The 25,408-nt window shown below is 41.4% G+C and overlaps 1 protein-coding gene across 2 annotated transcripts in view; it reads left to right on the top strand.

The window, feature by feature from the left end:
* The window catches only part of SHANK2 (SH3 and multiple ankyrin repeat domains 2), a 343,309-nt gene that overhangs the window by 116,343 nt on the left and 201,558 nt on the right, over window positions 1-25,408 (top strand). For both annotated transcript variants that reach the window (XM_005154182.3, XM_034062090.1), the window contains 3 exons: window positions 553-862; window positions 5,399-5,568; window positions 18,722-18,835. In XM_005154182.3, the coding sequence (XP_005154239.2) occupies window positions 553-862; window positions 5,399-5,568; window positions 18,722-18,835 (594 nt within the window). The remainder of the gene's footprint in view (window positions 1-552; window positions 863-5,398; window positions 5,569-18,721; window positions 18,836-25,408) is intronic.

Here is a 25,408-nt window from a genome sequence, read left to right on the forward strand (position 1 = left end):
ATCTCTGTCCTCAATTTTTAACCTGGAGGATGAGGGTAAGGTGACTTAACACTACAGATTTCAGGTTGGGCTAAAAACTAAAGCATCCCTAAACTTGGGGTGGAAAGAAATCCTCCCAGTTTGGGTGCCAATGGGAGAAGGAAGTTAGAAGTTCACACATCAAAAATGCAGTCGTATTCTGTAGTTGTTCCTATTCTGTATCAGGTTTCCTGGCTGAATATGACAACATAGCACAAATATGAACTTTGTGAGACTGAAACTTTGCCATAATGAGGTGTTTCCTCTTTCCTAGGCCATAGTTCAGGCTATTTAGCAGACTTATGCTGCTGGTGTCAACTGACTGTTCATTAAAGCTAGTGAACAGGTTGACATTGCTTAGTTGTTTTGGGGTTTAATGATGTTATAATGAATTCAATTAGCTATGCAGGCAAGGTGGATTTCTGTCTTTGCAGAAGAAACAATGCCATCTGTTGCTAAATCTTTTTATGGGAGGCAAACATACATGAATAGTGAAATCATCTGTGATTACCCTGGGTGTCTTTCTTTACACAGTGCCCTTTAGAGAGGCTCCCACCTACTCAAACAGAAGGCGGAGACCTCCGAGCACCTTAGCAGCACCTCGGATCTTGCTTCGTTCCAACAGTGACAACAATCTGAACATCAACAACCTCCCTGAGTGGTCAGCCTCCTCCTCTGCTTCTTCACACCGCAGCCTTTCACCTCATCTACTTCAACAGATGCAGAATAATCCTAATGGAACTGTAAAAACTGTGGGGAGTTACACTCCATCCTCCCGGAGCCGCTCACCATCCCTGAACAGGCTGGGAGAGGATGCCAAACGGCAGCAGCACAGGCACATCAGGTGTGTTTTGGACTATTTGCACGGCATGACATATCCCTAAGGTCATCACTGCCATGTTCTTTTATGCAGCAAAGCTCAGCAGTGACTTAACACTGAGTTTGCACCTCCAGATCAAGGTGCTGGTTCTCAGGATCTTTTAATAGTTGAAATATTGAGTGTGTTTAACAGCAAAGTAAAGTGTTTCTGAGATACTTGATCCCTTCATGAAACTACTGGTCATGCCAGAAACCTGTGTTGGAGCAGCTCATGGGTGATGAAGCAGAGACAGTTTCTCTCTTTTGTAGATGTGTGCTGAACCAAGGAGTAAAATAGAGGGAATAACTCGGGGGGAATAAGTGAGGCTGTGTAGGAGGCTGGCTCAGAGCAATGGGGGTTTCTTGAGATGCTGCTGCTAGATGTCATGGGCTTCTTTCATGATTATCCTTGCTGCAGGGTTTTGTGTTCCCTGTGACTTAGCTGCTTTTCCTTTCCTCTTGAATTGCAAGTGTGATTCAGCAGGCACTCAGCAAATACCCTGCAGCTATGTCCCACTGGAAAGCAAATCCTGAATAATTAGAGTGCTGTAGGTATTGCAAGCAATATGATAAACCAGAGGATCGTCTCTAAGCTTTCATCACAAATGCGGGCTTCAGCTTTGTGAAGCTAATGCCCTGTGAATAGGCAATTACAGGTTCACTCAGGAACTGCATGTCAAGTGTGCAAGTGATGGAGCTGCACCAGATCAAGGGGTTGAAGCACAGGGCAGAAATAAAAGAAGGCAGAGCCGAGTACTGACAGAGAGAATCAGAGCTTGAATAGTTTGACCAAATACATCTAATTCACTGATCACTTGAAAATATCTAGCCTTGCCTCTCCTGTTCCCTGATATCAAAACCCATCCACTGTTCAGAGGAGAAAAGGACATGAGATTGTTAAGAAAAGCAGGCGTTGGTTTCTGTTTGTCATTTGTAGGTGTACTGGATCTTTAGTTGGGTTCTCAGTTCAGTGAAACAAAACGTCACGAAGCTGAAGCTGTCGCCTATTACCTTGCACATTCTTCTCTCCTTGGCTGCAGGCACCCAAACTGACAAGCACTATTTGTGACAAGAACAATACTGCTGGAGAGTGGAAACATGGTGCTTTGTGAAAAAATAGTTGTCTGAAATGTAAGAATGACTGGGAGGAACAGGAACCAAATTGCTTATGCCAGTGGTGTTGTGCAGTAGAGCAAAATTCAATGCCTTAAGGGGGCCTGCAGGAAATCTGGAGGGGGTCATTTTATAAGGGCCCGCAGGGACAGGACAAGGGGGAATGGCTTTAACCTGCCAGAGGGGAAATACACACGAGATCTTAGGAAACAAATTCTTCCCTGTGAGGGTGCTGAGGCGCTGGCACAGGGTGCCCAGAGAAGCTGTGGCTGCCCCATCCCTGGCAGTGTTCAAGGCCAGGTTGGACACAAGGGCTTGGAGCAACCTGCTCTAGTGGAAGGTGTCCCTGCCCATGGCAGGGGATTGGAGCTGGATGAGGTTTAAGGTCCCTTCCAGCACAAACCGCTGGGTGATTCTTTGAAACTCACCTTACTTTGTTGTATGTATGTTACAATAAGGGCAAAATCTCATTGGGATGTAATTTGGATGACACTTCCTCACAGAGACCTGTATCAGCTTAAAACCAGTTTATAATGAGGCTTTGCTTAGGTGAGGAGGTGGCCCCGGGATGCTTCTCAGAGAATGAGTGCCCTCATATTCCCCTGGATGCTGCTGATGCTACCAGTGGGAGGCTTTACCTTAGAGTCAATGATTATTTTAGCTGGAAGGGATAGAAAGTGCTTTTTCATCAGTATTCCTGGGATAATACACTTGCAGATCCTTGAAGTATAAACAGCCCTTTGAGATGGCAGGAACAATTAAATTACTTTGGAATAAGCAAACATTTATTTGCTTTGACTTTATTCAGCCACTTCCCTGTTCCCTTTCTGAAAGCACATCATTTTGAAAAGTAGCCCAAATGATAGGGGAAACCAGTTTAATGTCTGAAATTTGGTGGAAATAACATTCTGGTCTTTCTCTTAGTGCATCAGTATCACAACTACTTGAAGTGGCACCCAGCTGCAGTTTCGTATGCATCATCAAGACTTGTTTCAGAGCTGTCCAGAGTACATGCAAGTAGTGAGAAGAGAGCTGGAGGCTCTCTAAAGACAACTAAAAGGATTTTATACACCATTTCTCCTGCAAGCAATGCCTTTTCCTGCCCTAGGCCTGTTTTGAAGTCAGGAATGGCACCTTGCAGGGTGCTTTGCTCACAGATTTTGTTTAACTGTATGACCACCTACTTACTGTCAGCTGAATGTGGGAATTGTTGCTGTCTCTGCTTATTATTTGCAAATAACATATTCACTGTGAAGTTGTTGCTCCCCTTAGGGATGAAAAAGCCTTTTCTGACGTAGGAATAAGTGGGTTCTGGAGCAGAAGCAGCCATAAAGTTAAGAGTATGATGAAGGGTTAATGAGGTTTGTAGGGTTGACATTGTGGAAAGGGGCTTGAAAGTGATGCTGAAAGGGGTTCATGTGAGGTTTGCAGCCTCTGTGGCTTGGATATTGAACTTCTTGTACCAAACTGGTGGTGTGGGAAGCTGGCACCCTTCCTGTGGGATTTGTCACTGTGATGAGTGAAAGGAGGTGCCAGCCCAGCCTCAGTCAGGGCTGAGCCATCGAGGACAGCCACCTTCTGGGTGAGAGGGAAGCATCCACACATCTGAAACCTCCACATCCTCCTCCTGCTGCTTCATGGCATGGGACTTGCTGGGCTGGGAGCCCAAGCTGGGGACAAGGTGGGAGAGGAAAGATCTTTTGTTTTGAAGAAGTCATCTATGCCATGGTGCAGCCCTGATTTCCATTAGCAAACTGTCTTACGAGGAATTCTGCCTTCAGTGTGAAAGTTAAATGTGCCGTTTTCCTCTCCCCTTTCACAGAGAGAAAATTGATGTGTCTTCTAGGACAGGAGTTAAAGAAAATGTTGGGACATAACTGTGAATAGCTGCTACCTGGCTGCTGCCAGGCTAGGGAGAAAATAAAGCTTGCTACAAGTGGATATCAGATGTGTAGCAGCAGTTTATAGATCTGGATTCTTTTTGTGGTGATGACTGTTTCTTCACTTAAAAGGAGAAGGGGATGGAGCAAAAGAACTGACACCCAAATGTCATCTTTTCCTGTCTTCCTTTAAACAACTGTGAGAGTCGGCTGAGGTTTCTGATGCAAACTCCATCCCAGGCATGCAACCAGAGCCTACTTTTAAACTCTTTATTAGAACCTGTTCACAGTGTAGAAGAACGGAACACCAAGGTGAAAAGAAGAGGCTATTCCACATGGTAAAGAAGTTACTGCAGGAATATGGAAGTGTTCCTCATATGAAATATCCACTGTGTGTGGGGATTTTTTAACCCTAACTTCTTTACCTATATTGAGAACCTTATTGACTCCTCTTTTGGTAGGAGTTTGGTTAAAAACAAGGGCGAAACCAAGTAAACTCATATTTCATTTTGATTTTTGCTATAAGCAATAAGTTTGAGATGTTTTCTTTCCCCTTACAAGGAAGTAAGTGGAGTATTACAGTGCTAGATCATCATTAAATCATTCTTCTTCCTTTGGTACCCTGTGTTTTTCTTATAAATCTTAATGAATATTCATCTTCCTCATTAATATTTTCTGTTTCTAGGCTTTCTGTGTAAGACCCCGAGTGATATCTCCTATAGGCTTGCACCCTCTTTAATATTTGCCTTTCTCTTTTTGTGTATATTTGATGGTTCATAGAATAGTTAGGATTGGAAAGGACCTCAAGATCATCTCAGTCGTTGTCTGGAGGTCTATTAATGATCTTGTGCATTGCTCACTGGCTTTATACACCATAAGCAGATTGTGTGCTGGTTGATGACCTAGGGCTTCTCTGGGCATACCGTGCTGAAGTCATTGGGAGAGCTATTGATTGCCATCAATAGGGAATGATCTTTTGGAGGATATGTTAAGCCTAAGAACTATTTTTGTGCAGACCTAAAACTGAGCTCTAGGCCTTGGAGTGATGAAGTAACTTGATTATTCAGTCCCTTTAGATAATAATTCAATTGTGTTGATTGCCCAGTTAACATTACAATGTTACAGAGATGGCCATTCCCAAGAGCAACTGTAAATACTAATGTTTTAAAGTCTTTCTGACAAGTTGTGATGCTTCTAATGTATGCTTTACATATCAATTTCAAACTTCATCAGGGTCTGTGAATGTGCAAATTTAATTTACAGAGAAACTAAAAAGTTCAGTGTCATGTGTTTTCTTTACCAGGCTGTCATGGTCAGATAAATATTGATCCTGTTTCCTACTGAAGGATTTCAACCATTAAAAGGATGTGTTTAGGATGAGAAATGTGTGTTTTTCCTGCAGGGTAGATGTCGTACTGGAAGACAATTATGTTATTCACTACTTAATTTAATCCTGCTAATGTGATGGTAAGTTATTGACTTTGCCTGTTTTACATACCCAGTTGATGTATTTTCATTTCCATTTCCAGTGCCGTTTACAGTCCTAGTGCCAACAAGGATACTCTGTCTGCCTTGGATTATCAGGGTCCAAAACGCAAGCTTTACAGTGCTGTACCTGGAAGACTTTTTATTGTCGTTAAGCCATATCAACCTCAAGGGGAAGGGGAAATTCATCTGCACAAAGGAGACAGAGTCAAAGGTGAGTATATAATGAATTTTGAATAACCATTTTCTTCTGCTAGATGCAAATTTTCTCTTAAAATTCTATTTTAGGAGGGAAATCTGTTTCATAAAGTTGCTGTTACACATTTGTTTCTTTGCAGGGTATTTGCTCCTAGATCTATTTTGTAACCAGTGCATACTGTTTCCACTGTAAATGACTTCCAAGTACTACTGAAATTCAGCAATACGTGCAGTAATAGCAGCATTGTCTTTTACACAGAGCACGTAGTTTGCTTCTGTAGTCATTATAGAAAGACAACTCCAGGGCTTTAAAAGGTTGTAAACATGTCAGCTATCTGAGCAGCTCAGGAAGGAAACAGGGATAAGGTCAAGTCTTTTCAAGCCCTTTCCTCAAGGAACAATTTATTAGTTAAGTAGAAAAAGTCCCCTCGTGAGACTTCGGGTAAGTAGGGAGGTAGGACCTACAGTAAATATCTTGAGATAGAAGTGTGGCAGTGCATGTGTAACGTCTGTCCACTGGTGCACTTTCCAACTAAGAATGTGCTAAAAGCAAGGCCAGGCTTTGTGTTATTATTTTGAAGACATTAAGTACATCCAGGAATGGCTGAGAAAGTGGGCGATGTGGTTTATGGGATTCACCTTCCAAGGGTGCATTGCTAAAGCTGTGGTTTTACACATCCAGGTACAACTGGTCAGGGAAGAAAAAGAATTTTCTGCTCAGTTCATACAAAATAAATATCAATTATGCAAATCAAATGAAAGGGAAAAAAGTCAGTGTCCTAAGTAAGTGTTAGGCAGCTGAAAATTTCCTTGCATCACAAACTACTTGTCTTACAAAGTAAAACTTCAAATATAGAATCACAGAATGGTTTGGGTTGGAAAGGACCTTAAGGTCATCCAGTTCCAATCCCCTGCCATGGGCAGGGACACCTCACACTAGACCAGGACTCCCAGTGCTCTGTCCAACCTGGCCTTGAACACTGCCAGGGATGGAGCATTTACCACTTCCTTGGGCAACCCATTCCAGTGCCTCACCACCCTCACAGTAAAGAACTTCTTCCTTATATCCAATCTAAACTTCCCCTGTTTAAGTTTGAGCCCATTACCCCTTGTCCTATCACTGCAGTCCCTAATGAAGAGTCCCTCCCCAGCATCCTTATAAGCCCCCTTCATCTCCTCCCTTGAGCCTGCAAACAGTAGTTGTTAAAAATGGGGAGCCATTAGAAGGTATTTTGTGTTTTTATGTTTGGATGTGGCTGGTTCTGAAGTGCCTGTGGGTTTAATCATTGCTGTTAACTCAAGCTTTGAGGAAGCGTAGGACAGAAATCTGCGCTTAGAGATAAAACATGCACAAGATTCATTTTAAATACAAGGATGAAGGAAGCAGGTTAAACAAAAGAGAGCTGGTGATGTCTGTAGGGCTGAAAAAAACAATTTTACAGGCTGGGAGATTGTGCCCTGATGACCTCTGGAGCAAGGATGATGATCTGAAGAAAATACAGCACAAGAACTTTTGGAAGAGTTCATATGAACACTTCATAAGACATTATAAAAGTTCCCCATTAGTGGAAGTTATCTAAGCTGGAGTAAAGTAGCTAAACAAAGCTTTGAGGTTACAGGTTTTCTTGAGAATGCCAAATACCAATTAAAATTCAAGTCCTAAAATGCAGAAATCATCTTCAGATTCAAACAAAATAGACAGAACTTTTCATGGGACCAGCTTTTGGAACCAGCTTTGCAACCACCCGGGATATCATAGAATCATAGAATGGTTTGGGTTGGAAAGGACCTTAAGATCATCCAGTTCCAACCCCCTGCCATGGGCAGGGACACCTTGCACTAGACCATGTTGTCCCAGTGCTCTGTCCAACCTGTCCTTGAACACTGCCAGGGATGGAGCATTTACCACTTCTTTGGGCAACCCATTCCAGTGCCTCACCACCCTCACAGTAAAGAACTTGCTCCTTATATCTAACCTGAACTTCTCCTGTTTCAGTTTAAAACCATTTCCCTATATGAGAGTAAATGCAAAAGGAGTAACACCTAAGGAGACTTTATAAAAGCCTCCAGGTGTCAAAAGAATGGATGCAGTCTGGAGAGAGGTAAAGCTACTTTAGGAGTAACTGTCATGTAAAAATATAAAACATTAAAACCAAATTAATCTTTTCATACCTTTACAAAAGAATACTGGCTCTTGGGTTAAAATATGAAGGCCCAGGGTGTTCCATGTGGAGTTCTCACTGGAAGGGTGGAGGAACAGAACAGTTAAGAAAGGTGCTTGTTGGTCAGTTGCAAGAAAAAGAAGAAAACTTGCATATAGTGGGGGGAAAAAGGTTTTTAAAGGCCAGCCAGACCTGTGCTCATTTGTGATCCCAGCAAATTCAGCAACCCAGGAAGAGCTGCCAGTGCCTACAAAGGATGAAATGTTGGGGGTTGTGATTGGCACTAAGTCACTTCCTACACTGTGTGTGTTTACCAAGACCTAGGAGGTGCCACCAGATAAAGCAAGAGTGTGGCTGAGAACCATCATCTAGTTTTGTGGGACGTTGTACATGGTTGTGTTCAGTTCACTGGGTGGATTTAAAGATGTAGTGATGGTTTTGTTTGTGGATGTAATATAAACATGGATTCTTGTCCCCACGATAAACCAATGGAGACTCCAGATGGAGTAAGACAAAGCAGAGCATGTGTTCCCTGGCAAAAGAGGAAACAGTGCACCAGGTTGATGCTGAATTTTGTAGAGGCATTTTTTATCTGGCTGCTTGTTTAAATTAGAATTTGAGACTATTACATGCAAAAATATCCCCAGAATAAAGGATTAAAATTTAAATTGTAGAATAGAACCATAGAATGGTTTGGGTTGGAAACGACCGTAAGATTATCAAGTTCCAACCCCCTGCCATGAGCAGGGACACCTCACACTAGATCATGACACCCAATGCTCTGTCCAACCTGGCCTTGAACACTGCCAGGGATGGAGAATTCGCCACTTCTTTGGGCAACACATTGCAGTGCCTCAGCACCCTCACAGTGAAGAACTTCCTTGTATCTAACCTGAACTTCCCTTAGTTTGAACCTATCATCCCTTGTCCTGTCACTACAGTCCCTAATGAATAGTCCTTCCCCAGCATCCCTATAGGCCCCCTTCAGATACTGGAAGGCTGCTATGAGGTCTCCACGCAGCCTTCTCTTCTCCAGGCTGAACAGCCCCAACTTTCTCAGCCTGTCTTCATACAGGAGGTGCTCCAGCCCTTGATCATCCTCGTGGCCTCTTCTGGACTTGCTCTATAATTGACTTGCTCCAATTATGACACTAACTGCAAAACAACAATGCAAGAAGAAATTAATCCACTTCTCAGCCACTTCTCAAATCGTCTTGCAATAGCATGATCTAAATTGAGACCTGTGATTTTCATGAGGGACACTAACCAACGAATGTCAGAAAGCTGAAATAGAAAATGAGGTTCTGTCTGGTCTGGGAGTTTTGAATCTTTATGTGTGGGGAAAATGTATGTTTTGTGACTATAAATTAATTATTATTGTTAGAAAAAGGGGGACATGCCCATCCAACATCAGATCATCCCTGCAGGGATTATCTTTTCAGCTTCAGGGGTGTGATTTGCACATTGAATTCAAGTCTGGCAGAGGTCTGGCATTTGTAGGCACTCCTGGTTTAGAGCATTTCATAGAAGTTTGATGCAGTAAAGTCTGGTGAGATTTCTGCACATGCCACTATGCTTTCAGAAAAAGTCTGGAGAAAGAAGTGTACACAGGGGTTGTCAGTGTTATTACTGGGGATGAAACCTTGTGAAGCGTAATTTAAAGGCTGTTTGCAGGGCAAGGCTGGAACATTGCCAGCCTCCCATTGCTGAACAAAGGCACAACTTTCGGAACAAGATCAAATCCTATTCTGTGTTACCATGTCAATGGTTCCTCAGTTGTCACAAAAAATATGTCAGAAAGAACACGACAAGGTCACATAGGGAACAAAGAGTCCAGGTAAAAAGACAGTGCTGCTTTTAAAAGGTCTCGGTTGTGTAACACTGTTGAGGAAGCCATAGGTGACAAAAACCCAGGTTCAATTAAATCTGGATTCACGTCCCTGTTCCAGTCAAAATCTCATTATTTATAGAGATTAAAAACTTTACTCCAAGGTGAGAAATTGACAAGTTCCCTCTCTATCACCCCAAAGCACAGGCAGTAGAGCTCTTACAAGCCTCAGTACTTGCGTGCTGTGTGAGTGCCAGAACCACTGGCTATAGGGAGGTCCTGCTTTCCTTCTCTTTCTGAGCAGAAATTCCATTAGCTACCTGATACATCATCTGTCTTTTAGAGGTCTGCTTAGCAAGGGCATGAGCCAGTCAGCCCTGGGGTCTTAATGTTCTGGGGGTATACATACCTGTTTGGGGTTTAGCAACTCAGTGTGTGCAGTGCTTGGAGGAACCCCATGTAATTCACTTTGTCCTCACTTTTAGCCTCACATTTGAAAAAGAAAAGCTCTCCTCTGCAAGCTTGGCAGCTGCACTGTTCTGTATAAAACACTGATGCTGAAGTACTGGCTTCTTGAATTGCTTTGGGAGATTCGAACGTGTATTGGCATTTGCAGTGGGATTCTGACCCTGGGGAGATGCTCATCACATGGACATCCCATGAGACTAATCACAGTGAAGATGTAGCGAAGCATTCATTACAGGGATAAAAACCCAGAACAACATATTAGAGAAAGGGATTAGTTGGGAGATGTTTTTATGGATTTTCTTTTTTAACTTGGTAGAATTAGAAGGGTCAGGGAGAGGGATGAATTCCTGAACTCGGGATGAAAAGTTCTTTCATCTGATGAAGATGAAGCAGGGTTATTTCTCTTTCTAAAACCACCAGAAGTGCATGAGTGACAGTGGTTACAGTACTACTTGAAGGAATGTACACATCCAGGGAAACTGCTCAGGGAAAGCTGTCAATGGGCAATGTCCAAAGCAAATGTAAACTAAACAGAATGGTCTTGTGTTAATAGGATGTTACGTAGCCTGTACAAAAATATCTGATTTATTTTTAGTTGTTAGTCATACATCCTGACATCATTTGTGTCTGCCACTCAGAGAGAGGGGCCATGGCTGCTGTAAAAATAAACCTGATAATCTTTATTTGTGCAAGAACAACCCCAATCTTGTCTTTTCACATCAATGAAAAAGAGGTAGCTTCCTTCCTCACTGAAACACTCTAAATATAGGTTGTTTCTTTCTTCATTTTATATCTAAAAGTCAACAGCAATAAATCTGCCACAATCCAAACATGCACACATAGAGAAAATATCTGCAGTATTTATTTTAAACAGCTTTTGTGTTGCTAAATTGAATTCTGGTACTTGAAATCAAGTGGCTCCTTTTTTTGTAAAACTCTCAGGTATATGAAGAGAACGCAATGCTCCAAAGTTCTTTGTGGGTAAAGAATTAGCATTTTTCTATGTCATGAAGCCAAAGCAATATGTAAGTATCTATGCCTCCTTTAGAAGGTTGCTGTGACTCAAACACATAGTAGCTCATCTTGTTGGAAAGGTAACAGATATAGGTACCAACAGCCTGGTGCAGACAATCTCCTGTCACTTAGAAACAAAGCAAATCAAAACTGTTTTCAGAATCTATTAAAACGTACCTGAAAGCATAGAATCATAGAATGGTTTCGGTTGGGCAGGGACACCTCACACTAAACCATGTCACCTAAGGCTCTGTCCAACCTGGCCTTGAACATTGCCAGGGATGGAGCATTTACCATTCCAGTGCCTCACCAGCCTTACAGTAAAGAACTTCCTCCTTAGACGTAACCTGAACTTCCCCTGTTTCAGTTTGAACCCATCACCCCATGTCCTATCACTACAGTCCCTGATGAATGAGTCCCTCTTCAGCATCCTTGTTGCCTTCTTCAGATACTGGTAGGCTGCTATGCGTCTGAATTGACCCTCTCTACAAATTAAAACCCCACATGGTTGCCCAGTCCAAGTACTTAGAACTTTTGAAGACTCACCCTGCTCACAGTTTTGTTTCTCTTCTCTTTCCATGTGTTTTTATTGCAGCATTTCCATTTGCTAGGTTCTAGTTATTTCTTCAATTTTCAGGTCCCAGATCACAGTAGAGCTTGTCTGTGGGTGGCTTCCTACTGTAAAATTTGCCTTTCCTCTCTTTACTTTTGTTGCCTGCCTTGTTATTACACGCTTCTCTCTTTCACCTGGGAAGGGCTCAGTTTCTTTAGCTCTTCCTGTGATTAAACAGATTTTCTAGTGCTTAGTATTTAGAAAAGCAGGGAGTTATTTCAGTATCTCAACAGACTTGTCCATCTGAAGGGGCCCTACAGGGATGCTGGGGAGGGACTATTCATTAGGGACTGTAGTGATAGCACAAGGGGTAACGGGTCGAAACTTCAACAGCAGAGGTTTAGACTGGATATAAGGAAGAAATTCTTTACTGTTAGGGTGGTGAGGTACTGGAATGGGTTGCCCAGGGAAGTAGGGAATGCTCCATACCTGGCAGTGCTCAAGACCAGGTTGGATGAAGCCTTGGGTGATATGGTTTAGTGTGAGGTGTCCCTGCCCATGGCAGGGGGGTTGGAACTAGATGATCTTAAGGTCCTTTCCAACCCTAACTATTCTATGATTCTATGAACCTTCCGAGATGCCTCGTGGGCAGGCACAATGCGCACATGTAAGAGTTTACCCCACCAAAGTCTGTTTCCAGCCACATTCTCCAGGGTCAGACGAACGGTAGTAATTCAGTAGTAATGATTCGAGCATCTGTTCTGGGCAGAAAGTCAGGAGCTGTCAGCATCAGAAATACTGACCCTTGCAGCAGCTTCTCTTATTTCAGTGTGAACTCAGCAGCAGAGCAATCCAAATCTAGCGCTAACATTTTCCTTTCTTATGAAATCTTCTCGTAAGTCATTTTGGAAAGGAAAGATTATTAAACCCCTGCTGTGCTTGAAGATATTGCCAACAGACAGTGCTTGTGGGCAGGAGGGAAAGTTGGTCTCCGGGGCTTTAGCGCTTGTTAGATTAGTAAATAAAGTACTGGAAAGGGAAGAGCCTCCAAAATGCTGTTTTGTTTCTTCAGGAGCATTTTGTACCTTGTGTGAATAAATATGACAGCAATATTTAACCTAAGAGGTTTGCATAAGCATTGCTTTGCTACTCTTTTCTACGAAGGATGAAATTAATGTGCAATGGAATATTAATCTTACCCAGATTCATTGGTCTATTTGGCTTCTTTACTGGCTCCTGACTTGATCAGTTTGATTTAAACTCCCAACATAAATAATTATGTCTCATCACAGCTAATAACCTAACTCATTTCTTCAAGCTGCTGTATCTGAAGAGCTGTGCTTCAAGCTGATATATCAGAGTGTTGTAGCAAAGACATGGCCTTGCTCCCACTCCAGCAGGAGAGCTCGCTTTGCTGTCAAGACTGTGAGAAAGTGTTTAGGATGCAAGAGCATCCACAGATCCTCATCGTCTTCACTCTTGACTACTTAAAAGCAGTCTGCCTTATGTAGTCAGTAACTGGCCTGGAATATCCAGGAGATGGAGAGTACCAGAAGACAAATAGGAGGTGTGAATGGTATTATGAGCACACTAGCACGGTCCCACACAACAGTACAGGCTCCAGATCTAAGTTAGTTTGGGATCTCTTCTTGAATTAATGCTCTCTACTCTGCAGTCCCTTGACCTGTAGTTTCGGTACTGCTGTGGAGAAGAGCAAACTTGACTCCATCTGTACCTTCCTTGGCAGAGATGGTGATCAGCTTCACAAATAGATGCCTTTTTTCAATGCTTGATAGGAGTTTTTGTCCAAAATTCAAATCAGTGCGGAAGATTTGTTTCTTATGCTGTTTTTTTCTCTCTTCTTCACTTTCCCAAAACTGTTTGAGACATTCAAATGAGAGGAAAAAGACGATCTTCGTAGAAAGATGTTGGCAAAGATAAGGGAAGAAACAAAAAATAACAGGGACAAATCTTGAACAGTTCTATTTCAGCTGAACCATATTTCCTCAGATTTAGAGTTATGTGCAGATTGTTGTACATGTAGATTTTGACGTAGTGAGTGGTTGCTCCGTAAATAGTCACTGTCAGCTTCTCATCCCAAGGTCCTTTTCCTGAACATTGTTTTTTCCACAGTTTCTTTCTTGAGGAAGGAGAGGTGCTAAGAGATGAAAGCTGTTTTAACTCAGGATCTAGCCTGACACAGATTGTGGTGAGAGTGGTTTGGATTGGTGACCTACACCTAAAGCCTAAAGCTAAGGCTCTTTAGTCTTACCATCTATCTGCTTGCAGTTTGGTGGCCATAGAGGCACAACCTGCTGCAAGCTGAGGCTGTGGCAGTTGGACTGTTAGGAGGGGGCAGACAATTAAATACTGAATTAAAGGTAGGTAAGGCTCTTTAGCTAAACCAAGAGAGTCACTTGGATTGCAGGAAGCTAAACTCCTTGAAGCCACAATTGGGTATGACAGTTCTGTTTTGGAGGCAAAACTGGAAGTTAAATATATGTTTAACAACTAAGGAATATTTTCTGCCCATGTTGTTTCACTAATTTGGTTTCTCTCTGGGGTTCCATAGCCTAGAATCATAGAATAGTTTGGGTTGGAAGGGGCCTTAAAGATCATCCAGTTCCAACCCCCTGCCTGAGGCAGGGACACCTTCTGCTAGAGCAGCTTGCTCCAAGCCCCATTCAACCTGGCCTTGAACACTGCCAGGGATGGGGCAGCCACAGCTTCTTTGGGAAAAGGTGGGAAAGAACTGCTGAATTTGCTGCCCCACTACAAGAAATATCTGTCGAATCTCACTGCTTAGGTCAATTATACCAAATCATTAGCTGCAGATATACAAGGCTTCCCCTCCAGATTGTACAAGGCTTGCACACGAGCATGTTCTCTGTGGCAGCTGAGCACAGTCACTTGTTTGCATGCTGGAGGCCTGTGTGCGGTTGTCGTCGGGGCGACAGACAATGACTTCCTTTCCAGTCCTGATCTCCAGTTATGTCAGTCTCTCTTGATTAAGTCTTTGAAAGCTGGAAGCGCTCTGCCCGTGAGGCAGAACAGACGGATCCTGTTCCTCATTAATCACAGGGAGGGAGGGATGGATATCTGTCAGGAGCAAACAGCAGTAAAGGAATTGAGTACAGTCTAAACTAAACCCACATTTGAAGAAAAATAGCTATCTTCAGGAGCGAGCAAGATGAAGTTGTGACTTGTGCTCACCTTCATTTATGTCACGTGTAAAGTTTGAGTGTCACAAGGAGTTTACAGATAGAATGCCCCCTTATTTGATGGAAAATATACTCTATTTCTTGATAATGAAGGGAGCTGTTATGTGGAAGGATAAAACTGAAGTGTTGTTTTGATAAAAGTGATTTCTTGGTAGTATATTGAGTAATGAAGCTGTTTGAGGTAGGTCATTAATATTCATTACAATACATACAGTGTCAATAAACTTATAGGAGCTGCAAGAGACAAAACATCCTATGCTTGCTTGGCACTATATGTAGTTTTGTGGTGTTCTCTGGACTTTGGCAAAGCAGAACCAGGCTGATGTGAAGTATAATACTTTAAAGACATTAACATAGAAGGTCATGACTGGCACCTGCCTTAATATTTTTTCCTGTTATTCAGTTGTTTGGTAATTGTCCAGTTTTGGTTTGCAGTTTGGTTCCTGTAAGTGAACGTGGTTCTTGTTTTAGACTATGCGTTGTGAAAAGACATCCCAGGATTCCTGATGTTACTAGAACCTTAAGTTTACTCTTCACCATCACATTCTCTGTGTAATTTATGGTGTGTGTAAAGAGAGTCCGGCCTGCTCTTGCCATAGCAACCACATCTTTTGTTTTTCCTAAAAGCACAGGAAAAAAACAAAATGCTTGAAATGCTAAAGCTTAATTATTAATTTTGGGGAAGTTATCCTTTGATTTACTGTTGTCATGTCCTTCAGAGGGGAAAATGTTGAGGAGAAAATCCCTTGCTGGTACCAAATTATCCATTACAGTGTGTCTCTTAAGTACTGTTGTGAGAGGGAAAAGACAGAAATTATGGCCTCATTCTAAAAAAGCCTTCAGGGGGACAAGAGAGGAATGATATTTTTTGATTTATCCTTCCAGTGCCCAGTTTCCACATTGGAATACACAAAGCCTTGCCAGTTTTTAGAGGGATGTACATTATTACGGCTTTGGCTCCTGCTGCAGAATTTCTTGCTAATGGCACCACTTGAGGTATATTAAAAAGATGAGTTAAAGTGTTTTGGTAGTGTAGAACCCTTTAGACCTCAACTTGTACCTTTTGAGGATGAGGCCATATGTGATTCTCCTCCATCCCACCAGCAATTTGCCTCCATCTCTGCACATCAGCTGCATGCCCGGTACCCCCTATTTACCTCTTGTGTCATCTCTGTGCCTTTGCAGTTCCACCAGGCATTCCCTTCCTTTCTGGGCACCAACAAGGGTGTTCTTACTTGATAATAAACCCAAAGATACTATCACTTTGATTGTGGATGTAATCTCTAGAGAGGCTTGAACCAGAACTGTGAAGGCTGTCTGCAATACGGCAACACCTTGTTTCCTCTTCAGCCTGTTTTCCATAGGCATCATCTGTTCAGGCAGGACTATGCTTATTTTTGCTTTGCTCTTGCTATTAGTAATAGCTAATAATGTAATAATGATCTAAAATGGAACTGGTTTTATTCTGTAGTAATCAATTTTCAACTTGCACTCACAGATAGACTTACAAAGCAAATTTCTTTTCTCATCTTGACTTGAATGTCTTACCTGCCATACCCACATTACTGAATGGGTGTGAAATACCCGACTTCCTTCTTACCCTGCTTACTGGAGATGGAAATATCCATGTAATTTGCAACGGCACAATAGCAGATCTGACAGATTAATAGAACCCGGAATTAGGGATGTCTTTTTCCTTCTCTGTAGTAGTTCCTGTTCACCCTCTCTTGCCAGCTTGTGGAGTGAAATCAGGATTGGGATTCAGTGCTGCAAACTCTCCTCGAAAAACCCCAATTAATTGCAGTAGGAATTTTTCACTGTCTGACATTTTTGAGATTTCTCTTGGCTGGAATCCTACACTCACTTGTATGAGTTAAAGTGAAATCAATGTACAGTAGGATCCTACAGTAATTATCCTGTCCATAGATAGTATTACTTAAATGTTCATGCTTCCTTACATATAAGAAATATATTCTATTCTTCTGTGGACAGGGGTTACATTGTGAGAGGTCTATTGATGTCTATTCATCAGAAGTCTGATGAATACCCAAAATATATTGGATGAATGATGAGGCTTCTGTTTCATGTAACACTGAGTTATCACATTGACTTTGTGTGCTAATGTACCCAGGTTTGAGATGTTTTCAAGAACATCTGGAATTGATCGATGTGTTTTTCATGAATTATGCCCCAAATTTGTATGTATTCATATCTTCATTTATATAATGTTTATTTTAGTGATACAGTAAAAGCACAGATCTGGTTTCTTCATTTTTTGCTGGCATTTAGGTTTAGAGGTGAACTGGTGTCTGCTTATGTTGACAGTATCAATAGGTGTGAGGTAACTGAAAGAAAAAGCTTACCAAAATGGTTTTACTTAGTTTCAGTGGCACTGTGGAGTTGTGGGTGTCTTCCAAGGTCCTCTTCTATCATCCAAGAACTACCTGGGTAGGCATCAGGTTCCTCATGTATGTCAGCAGGAGCTTGATAAACTGTGCATTTGGGACCCATCCAGGTGCAGGATTTTGCCTGACTGGATCTGTTTCCTGGAGCTTAATGTGTACTTCTCATTGACAGGGATGTGTAAATATGTAGCTCATGAAATCTGTATCTCTGAATTTACTACTTTAAAAGACCCAAAATTGACACATTGAAAAACATTTTTCTGTCAAATATCTATGTTAAGTGATCTCCCCTGCTTTGTAAGTAATACCACAAATAGCTTTGAATAGCACTAGGTAAAACATTTGATTTCAAGTGCAGTTTTATAGATCCTGGTGTGTCAAACTAAACTTCTTACAACCTCTCAGGTATTACCTAGATTTTTCTCTTTCCCCCCTTCCCATCACTGATCTCATTTTCATCTTATTCTACAGTTATGCAAATCAAGTTAAAACAGAGTGCCACTGAGTCACAGCAGTTCCACTGACACACAGAGTTCAATTACAGTCAGGGTCAGGGACTGCAATGATGCAAACGTCAGCAGAGAGATGTGCTTGGTCTGGTTAGCCTGGGTTTTCAGCAGGGGCAGTTACTTTGGGTAGCACCCAGCTAATGGAGCTGTGCTGTGACAACTTCCATGGGCTTATTTATTAGACATTAGGAAGGAGTTCTTCACTGTGAGGGTGCTGAGGTGCTGGCACAGGGTGCCCAGAGAAGCTGTGGCTGCCCCATACCTGGCAGTGCTCAAGGCCAGGTTGGACACAGGGGCTTGGAGCAGCCTGCTCTAGTGAAAGGTGTCCCTGCCTGTGGCAGTGGTTGGAACTGGATGAGCTTTAAGGCCCTTTCCAACCCAGACCAGTCTGGGATTCTGCTGTCATTCTCTTCTACCAAGGAAAAAATCACTGAAGCATTTTAAAACCTCTATGTTGTGTATCGCACTGATGGGATATTGAAGTGTTTGTTGTGTACTCAGACCATTAAATGATATTAATCAACCTACATAGCAAATCTCTGGAGCAACCTACTAAACAAAATAGTATGTTTCTTTAGGAAGTAGAAAACATACAAGATACCAAAATATGGATCATGAACCCCCAATTTCAGTGAGGGTTCAGTATTTACAATGGGTTCAGCACTTCAGTGTAATTGAAACAGGCAAGACAACTATTTTTGGTCACAGTACGACCCTGCATTTATCCTTAATAAAAGCAGCAATGAGAAAACTGAATATGGAAAGAATTATGTGAAGGCCAAGGAACCTTGTGACAAAATAAATACAGGAAGAGGTTCCAAAGGCTGATCAGAGAAGGTCTCATTTTACTCTGTGCCCATTTTTGGGGTACCAGCATCTGAGTTATTGTACAATGTTTGCCTTTACAATGTGATACTCAGCTATTACTGAATGTGCTGTGTAACTAATCTTGGTATTCAAGTGAGAAGAGAAAAAAGTTTGATTTCTGCCTTTGTCTGTCTCTCTTCAGTTTTAAGCATTGGAGAAGGTGGATTCTGGGAAGGCAGCACCCGGGGACATATTGGATGGTTTCCTGCAGAATGCGTTGAAGAAGTTCAGTGTAAACCAAATGAAAGCAAACCAGGTAATCAGATCAAGTTCCTGTTGAGTCCTAACAATGACAAATGCAAGGTCCAAGCAGAGAGATGGCCTTGTACAATGTGTTATACAGCAGTGGAGAATTAAATAAAGCTGAGCTGCTGAATTAAAGAATAGAGAGAGGTTTATTGATCAGATTTTACTGGATGCTGTCCAAGCAAACAGTCTTTCTCATGAGGGGCTGTGCTGTGAAGTACTGCAAAAGCTTTTACACAGAACTGCATGCAGACATTTTGTAAAGCATTATGCTGCCTTTCATTTTCTTACAGTATGGGAGAATGGGCAATTAGACAATTAAATAATGGAAGAAGATCTGGTCAGTCATTTCCCAATCTGAGATAGTCCTGCAGTGTACTTAGCTCTTGCTCACAGCAGTGAAGTTACCTCTGTTGACCCTTTACTAGTTTTTGGAGGAGGCATCCATTAGTGGGATTTCTCATATATGTCCTTATTGGTGGAAAAGGAAACAGAATCCCCTTTATCATAGACTTGTCTTGCCATGAATAAGTAAAGCATAAATGATTTTAAGCAAGGAGTCGTTGCAGTTCTGGTATAATAAAAGAAAAAGAAATGTACATTAAAGCATAAGAATTACTTACCAGCTAGTATCTTCTCTGCTTTTAAGATATGAAGACAGGCTCTCTAATTAAGAGCTCATTATAAACAAGCTCTGAGAATATAATTCATGTTTTCCAGGAGTGTATTCAGTTTTAAATTCACTATTTATGTGCTTTGGATATCTGGTGTATTGATTAAGAACTTTGAGCATTGCACAACCAATACACTAAAATTCATGCCTTGTGTCTTTCATTCACAAATGTTACTCTTTATGTATGTCATTATAAACTGCACAGGTTTACTTACCTTCTTTCATATCTACCCACTGCATAAAATGATAGAATGGGGTAGAATGCACTGGACAAGATAATACTTCCAGATTAATAAGGATTTGTGAATATTTGTAATATTTGACAAATATATTTATTTTGGTGGTTGTAATGGAAGCTGAGTTTAAGGGATGAGCAGAAGAGGAGGTAAGAAGTTAGTTTTGGTAATAAGAAAACTTGTGTAAGGGAATGAGGCATCAGGGACATGGCTCTAGGTAACTAAACACTGTGATAAGGTTCTATTTCCTTTTCTATTTCCCTTCCTAAAGAGTGAAAGAGAAGGAGGCAAAGCCAGATCTAATATTTGGAGAGAATGTTTTTAGGCTCTGAGAACAGACAGAGAATAGGTTGTGCAGGGCTTAAGGTTGTGCAGGGCTGCAGAATGTAAAGATGGAGGAGTATTAAACCAGAAGACTAAGGTTTGAATAGGCAAATCTAGGAGCAGTGCAGTTCTCAAATACTAGATGTAAGAAGAGGGTAACAAGTTACAGTTCCAGTATGATTTCATTTGTTGGAAACTTCAAGGAAGATGAATAAATGCATCTGTGGGGAACATGAGAGGGTAAAGAGGCACATGTGAACTGTTCTGAAGATCCTTCAATGAAGCCTTATGGTCACTTGATTGAAAGACTTCAGAAAGGTGTGTTCTAGATAAGAAACTCATCACAACCACCTTTCTTGAGTCTGTCACAGCAACTCTGCATGACATTTGAGCTGTGCGTTTGCCTCCAGATCTGAAGAAAATACTGGGAAGGGGCATGAAGTCAAGTTATAAAGTACAGGAGGAGTTTTGCATCTTTAGTGGTTTTGAAGAGAAGGTAACCAAAGTTCTGTCATAAATCCTTAAAGATCTTTTCAGCAAATATTGTAGGAAGTGGATTCCGTGGCTGGCATGATGGCATGATTGCTTGAATATATGACAGGATTGGGTCTGAGCAAACATTTCTTTGATCATTCAAAGGAAAATGAAGAAAACAATTGGCAAAGAACAGTAAAAAGGATTCCCCAAAAGGGTATGAACAGAAATATCTTACAAATTCTCTGTCAGGAAGTTATGCAAAATTAACACTATGTGTCTGGCAAAACACCAGAGCATTTACTGCAATCTGTACCTATTGCATACTATTGTCTTTCTCATTGTTTTTCCTATTTTCTTATAGTACAGTGTGAATAATAATGTTAAGTAGCTTAAGGCTTTACTTATACCATTCTTCTACTCTATATAAGGTGAAAATATAATCAAATAAGAGCAAAATGGGCACATTTTCTGTACCTTCGAACTTACTTTCTACACCTTTGAACTTAATGCACTCACATATTTTACTGGGCTATCCTGAAAAATGCCCTCCACCCAGAAGGCATAAATGAGGTACAGTGCTTCTCTTTGTAATGCAACACAGGTTGGAGCTCTGAGTATGAACGATATGAAATCAAGAGAATATGCCTTATTATTACTGAAATAGGATATGGACCGAAAGCAGCTGGTCGCTGAGCTCTCTATGCAGTTTAGCTTCGTTCCCTTTGCATAGGAAACAATGGCAATGAAAGAGAAGAGCTTTATAAGCAAAACCCAGCCTGTACTCCCTCCGAGTACAAAATGCAAAAGTAATTTAGAAAACTGTGTTAAGCATGGTGAAATGATTAGAAATTAAATTAGGTCTTCTGGGATGGCTGAAAGAACATCAGCTGAGAAACATCACAAACTGGTGCTGGAGCAGGAATTTGCATCCTGGACTTTGCAAAGCAGCAGAACTTCTTATGGTAATGATTTCGAAAGCTGATCATTTTAATGTGTAGGAAATGAATCTGAAACTCAGCCTTTTTCAGACCAGCACCAAAGTAACTGTTCTTTCCTCTAAATGAGGTTTAGGAACATTTCTTCAAAGAGCTTCCCTTTGCTATTACATTTGAATAATGGTGTTTAATAGCAGCTTGTCATTTGCACGCCATGAATGAAAGAAAGAGGAATAGTTCTTGGAAAAAAACAAACCACAATTAAATGCTATGTGCCCAGTAAAACTGGCAGGCAGGTGTTTCATGTCATGCTGATGTATAATCTCGCTCCTAAGGCAAGTTCCAGTTTCAGGGAACTTCACTGCCATCCCAACTGCTTCCTGGAGGCAGGCAGTACAGAACAGCACCTGGTCCCTGTGATCTCTTCAAAGATATCATGCTAGCTTGGCAAAGTCTGTTTTCTCCCAAAAAATCATGTTGACTGCCATTAATTCTTTATCCCTTCTTTAATCCTTCAGTAATTACAACTTGTAGGAATGATTCCATTATTTTGCCAGGATAGATGCCAGGCTTATTGGCTTTTAATTATCCAGGTTGTCTCATTCGCCCTTTCATAGCACAGGACCTGCTGCCTTTCAGTCTTAAGAAGTTGCCTTGACATTTTGAGATCTAATGAACAAAGAACGCCAAAGGAAATCATTATCAGTGGTCTGCTGAGTTCTTGTGCCTGCTTTGAAAAAATGCTTAGACACAAAACCTTCTGCCACCTCATTTTAAAAGAAGTGCAGCCTTAGGAGCCAGGTTTTAGCATTCTCCAGCATTATATATGAGTGAAGGTATTCCTTCAGATGAGATTGATGCAACATCTTGCTTTATCCCTGTACAAGCACAGAATGCAAGTGTTATACATTTCTTCTTTCTGCATTGACACTTTTCCTGTGTTATTTAGTAATAAACCAGTTCATTACTTAAATTTCTTTGTATTCCTAAATATACAATTTATTTTCTTTTTGCCAAAATGTTCTCTTAGAAGAAAGTTCTGTGCAGGAGAAGCTTGATTTATATAAAATCCAAGTTAACTGAAATCTGTGCAGATGTGAAGCACTACCTTGGGTTAATAGATACAGGTTTTATTAGCTAAGTGCTGTTGGTGCTGCACAGAATCATGGGTTGTCTTGCATCTGTGGCAGCAGTAGTTTGCATCCACTGAGAATACAGTGTGTGACATAGCTTTGTTTAATTTTTCTACCTATAAAAAGAAGCAGGGCTTTTCATTTGACCTGCTTGTTCTCCCCTCAAAACTCATTCTTCTTAAAATAGTAACAATTCCTACCTAATACCTGCCAATGGGAAATGAAGTACAGAAGGATGTGTTGTCCATAAAATCAGCTGCCCCAGCAATGGAAGACAGTTTTCATTCTTCTGCTTAAGTTAGGTATTTCCATTTGCTTTTCTTCCATCATTGGGTCTTACTCTGATTTGAGAGATTTACTACAAAAATGCCATTAGACTTGTGATTTTCTACTCATGTTCTTCAAAATTCACATTATCTGATTGCCCATAACTGAGGTGTAGTGTTTGCTTTCAAGCTGGAATTTATCTTTAATTACACTCTGTCTTCATTTGTTATTCCTTCCTCCTTCATGTGCCTGAAGAACTCTTAGATTTCACAAATGATACTGAAACGAAGGCAGATTCTGCGTGTCTTTTAGTAATTCTTGATGTCTTACACCTCTTGGCCTCCTCAGTGCACCTTTCCCCGAGTTCCATGCTCATCCTTAACATCATATTTGGGGTGACTTTTCATTCAGTGACATCCTCCGTGCATTTTTCTATCCTGCGGCCTTGGCGTACACCTTGCTAATAGTTGTAGTTGCTATTTGAGTCCTGAGAGTTTATTTCAGACTAGATCTAATGGGGGTATGTGTCTTGAACCACTATTTGCAGTTGTTCAGAGCTCGTTTTTCCATAGAAGAATCCAATTTCCAAATCCAGGTCTGTTCCATCCTGTGAGCTGCAGCGGAGGGGGCAGCACTTAACCAATACATTACCAATGCTAATGTAGATGCGCCCATGCTGACCCCTAGTGTCCTTGGTGCTCTGAGCAGACACTATATGGCATCTAAACTGAGGGCTCTCTTTCTGAATGTCTGTACTTAAACGTTTGGTGTAGCTTATTCTTGAGGTTCCAGCACCTTGAAAACATCATGACAGATTATCCAGCAATAGTATAGTTCCCTTGCCCATTTCTTTTTGTGTATATAGTGATACACAAATGCCATAAGCAAAAATTGCAGCATTTTTTTATCCAACATTCCCTCTAGATTTCAGAAATCAGCAAACAAGTCAAAGTTGTGCTAATAAAATGCATACTTTGCTACCCAGACTGCCATTTCTGAGGGTATAGAATGTTCTTTTTTCCACGTGCTTAGTTTTTAACACCTTGTGAAGTCAATAAAACCAGATTTGTGCCTCATTTCCACCATCCCTTTTTATAACTAGCACAATATAGTCAGCCAGGCTGCTAGAAAACTGAGCTGCCTTCTTTCAGAAAGGGAAGTTGCCCTTGCTGTGCATGGAGGAGCCAACATCTGCGTGTCCTCTGTGGACATGGGGCTTGGCACACACTGTATCTGAAGGGTTTCTTCCCCTTCTCAGCTACATCAAGGTTGCTTTCTCCATGCTGCCTTTTGCAAGAGTCACCAGCATTTTTTTGTCCCCAAAAATACACCTGGGTACTGTTTGGAAAGATAATAGTTGGCATAAGAGGATGTTGGGGAAGGGACCCACTAGCACTGGGTGGTTATATGCCAGAGCATACACTGCAGCCTTGACTGTGTCCTGTATGGACATATATAGGCTGCCCACAGTGCTAAAACCTTGTACTTCCCTGGTTTCTGCTCTTAGGTAGCTTAGTGAATTTCAAGCACATCCTGTTTAACCCTGCATGGGAAGGTGGGTGCTATAAAATGAAATTCTGGCATTATCTTTTATAGCTTTTTAAGCAGTGGTGGAATCACCATCCCTACAAACTGTGTAGACAAAGTCCTTAAGTGACATGGTTTAATGGTGGACCTGGTGGTCCTGAGGTAAAGGTTGGACTTGATGATCTTAAAGGTCTTTTCCAGTCTGGCTGATTCTATGATTCTATCTCAGGGTAGTAATATGGTAGGTATATTGCAAAGCAGTGTCTTTACTGGCTGTATTCCACAGAAATTCAGTCTTTGTATGTGTGGGCACCCCACTGCATCCCAGCATAGAACAGGAAGGCCTGGAAGTCCCCAGCCCCAAGGATGTGATGGAGCTTGTGTTCATACATACGGGTTTCTTTCCTGAATAGAAAAGGGGAAAAATGTGTATTTATCTTCAGCCTGACATGCAGAGTACAGCCTGTGTGTGTACATTCAAAGGACCCCAATGAGAGTAGACCTGGCCCTCAGCCAGCCACAATAGAGCACTTGGATACAACCATCACCATTCTGCTTCCTGGAAGTTCAGGGTCACCTGTTTTTGGCAGTCAGGGGCTACATTTACACAGATGAATAGTTTAAGATGTGTTTAAAGTCTCTGATGAGGCTTTGTTCAGCTTTCATCCAGGCAGTAGCTCCTGAGCTCTTGTTAAAGTGCGATTTGTGAGTTATAGCTCTGGTCCTTCTAGAAGGACAGGAGTCTTGTTTTACCAGATTTGCTGTTTGGGCATAATAGATAGCCAGAACATAATCAGCTGTAAAAGCACTCCCTAATCACATGTAATTGTTCATGTAAAGGTCAGCACTGGAAATACAAACCAGAAAGCAAAAATCTTTTCATCCAGCCTTTCCCCTTAACTACCTTTTAGCACTGATCCAGAGTAGAAAAATCCCTTTTAAACAGCTTCTTCTTTTGTTCAGATCAGTTCTGGCTGATGGGAATGGAAAAACATTGTAGAGATTATTAGA

The sequence above is a fragment of the Melopsittacus undulatus genome, chromosome 4 (assembly GCF_012275295.1).
Source record: "Melopsittacus undulatus isolate bMelUnd1 chromosome 4, bMelUnd1.mat.Z, whole genome shotgun sequence".
NCBI lineage: Eukaryota > Metazoa > Chordata > Aves > Psittaciformes > Psittaculidae > Melopsittacus > Melopsittacus undulatus.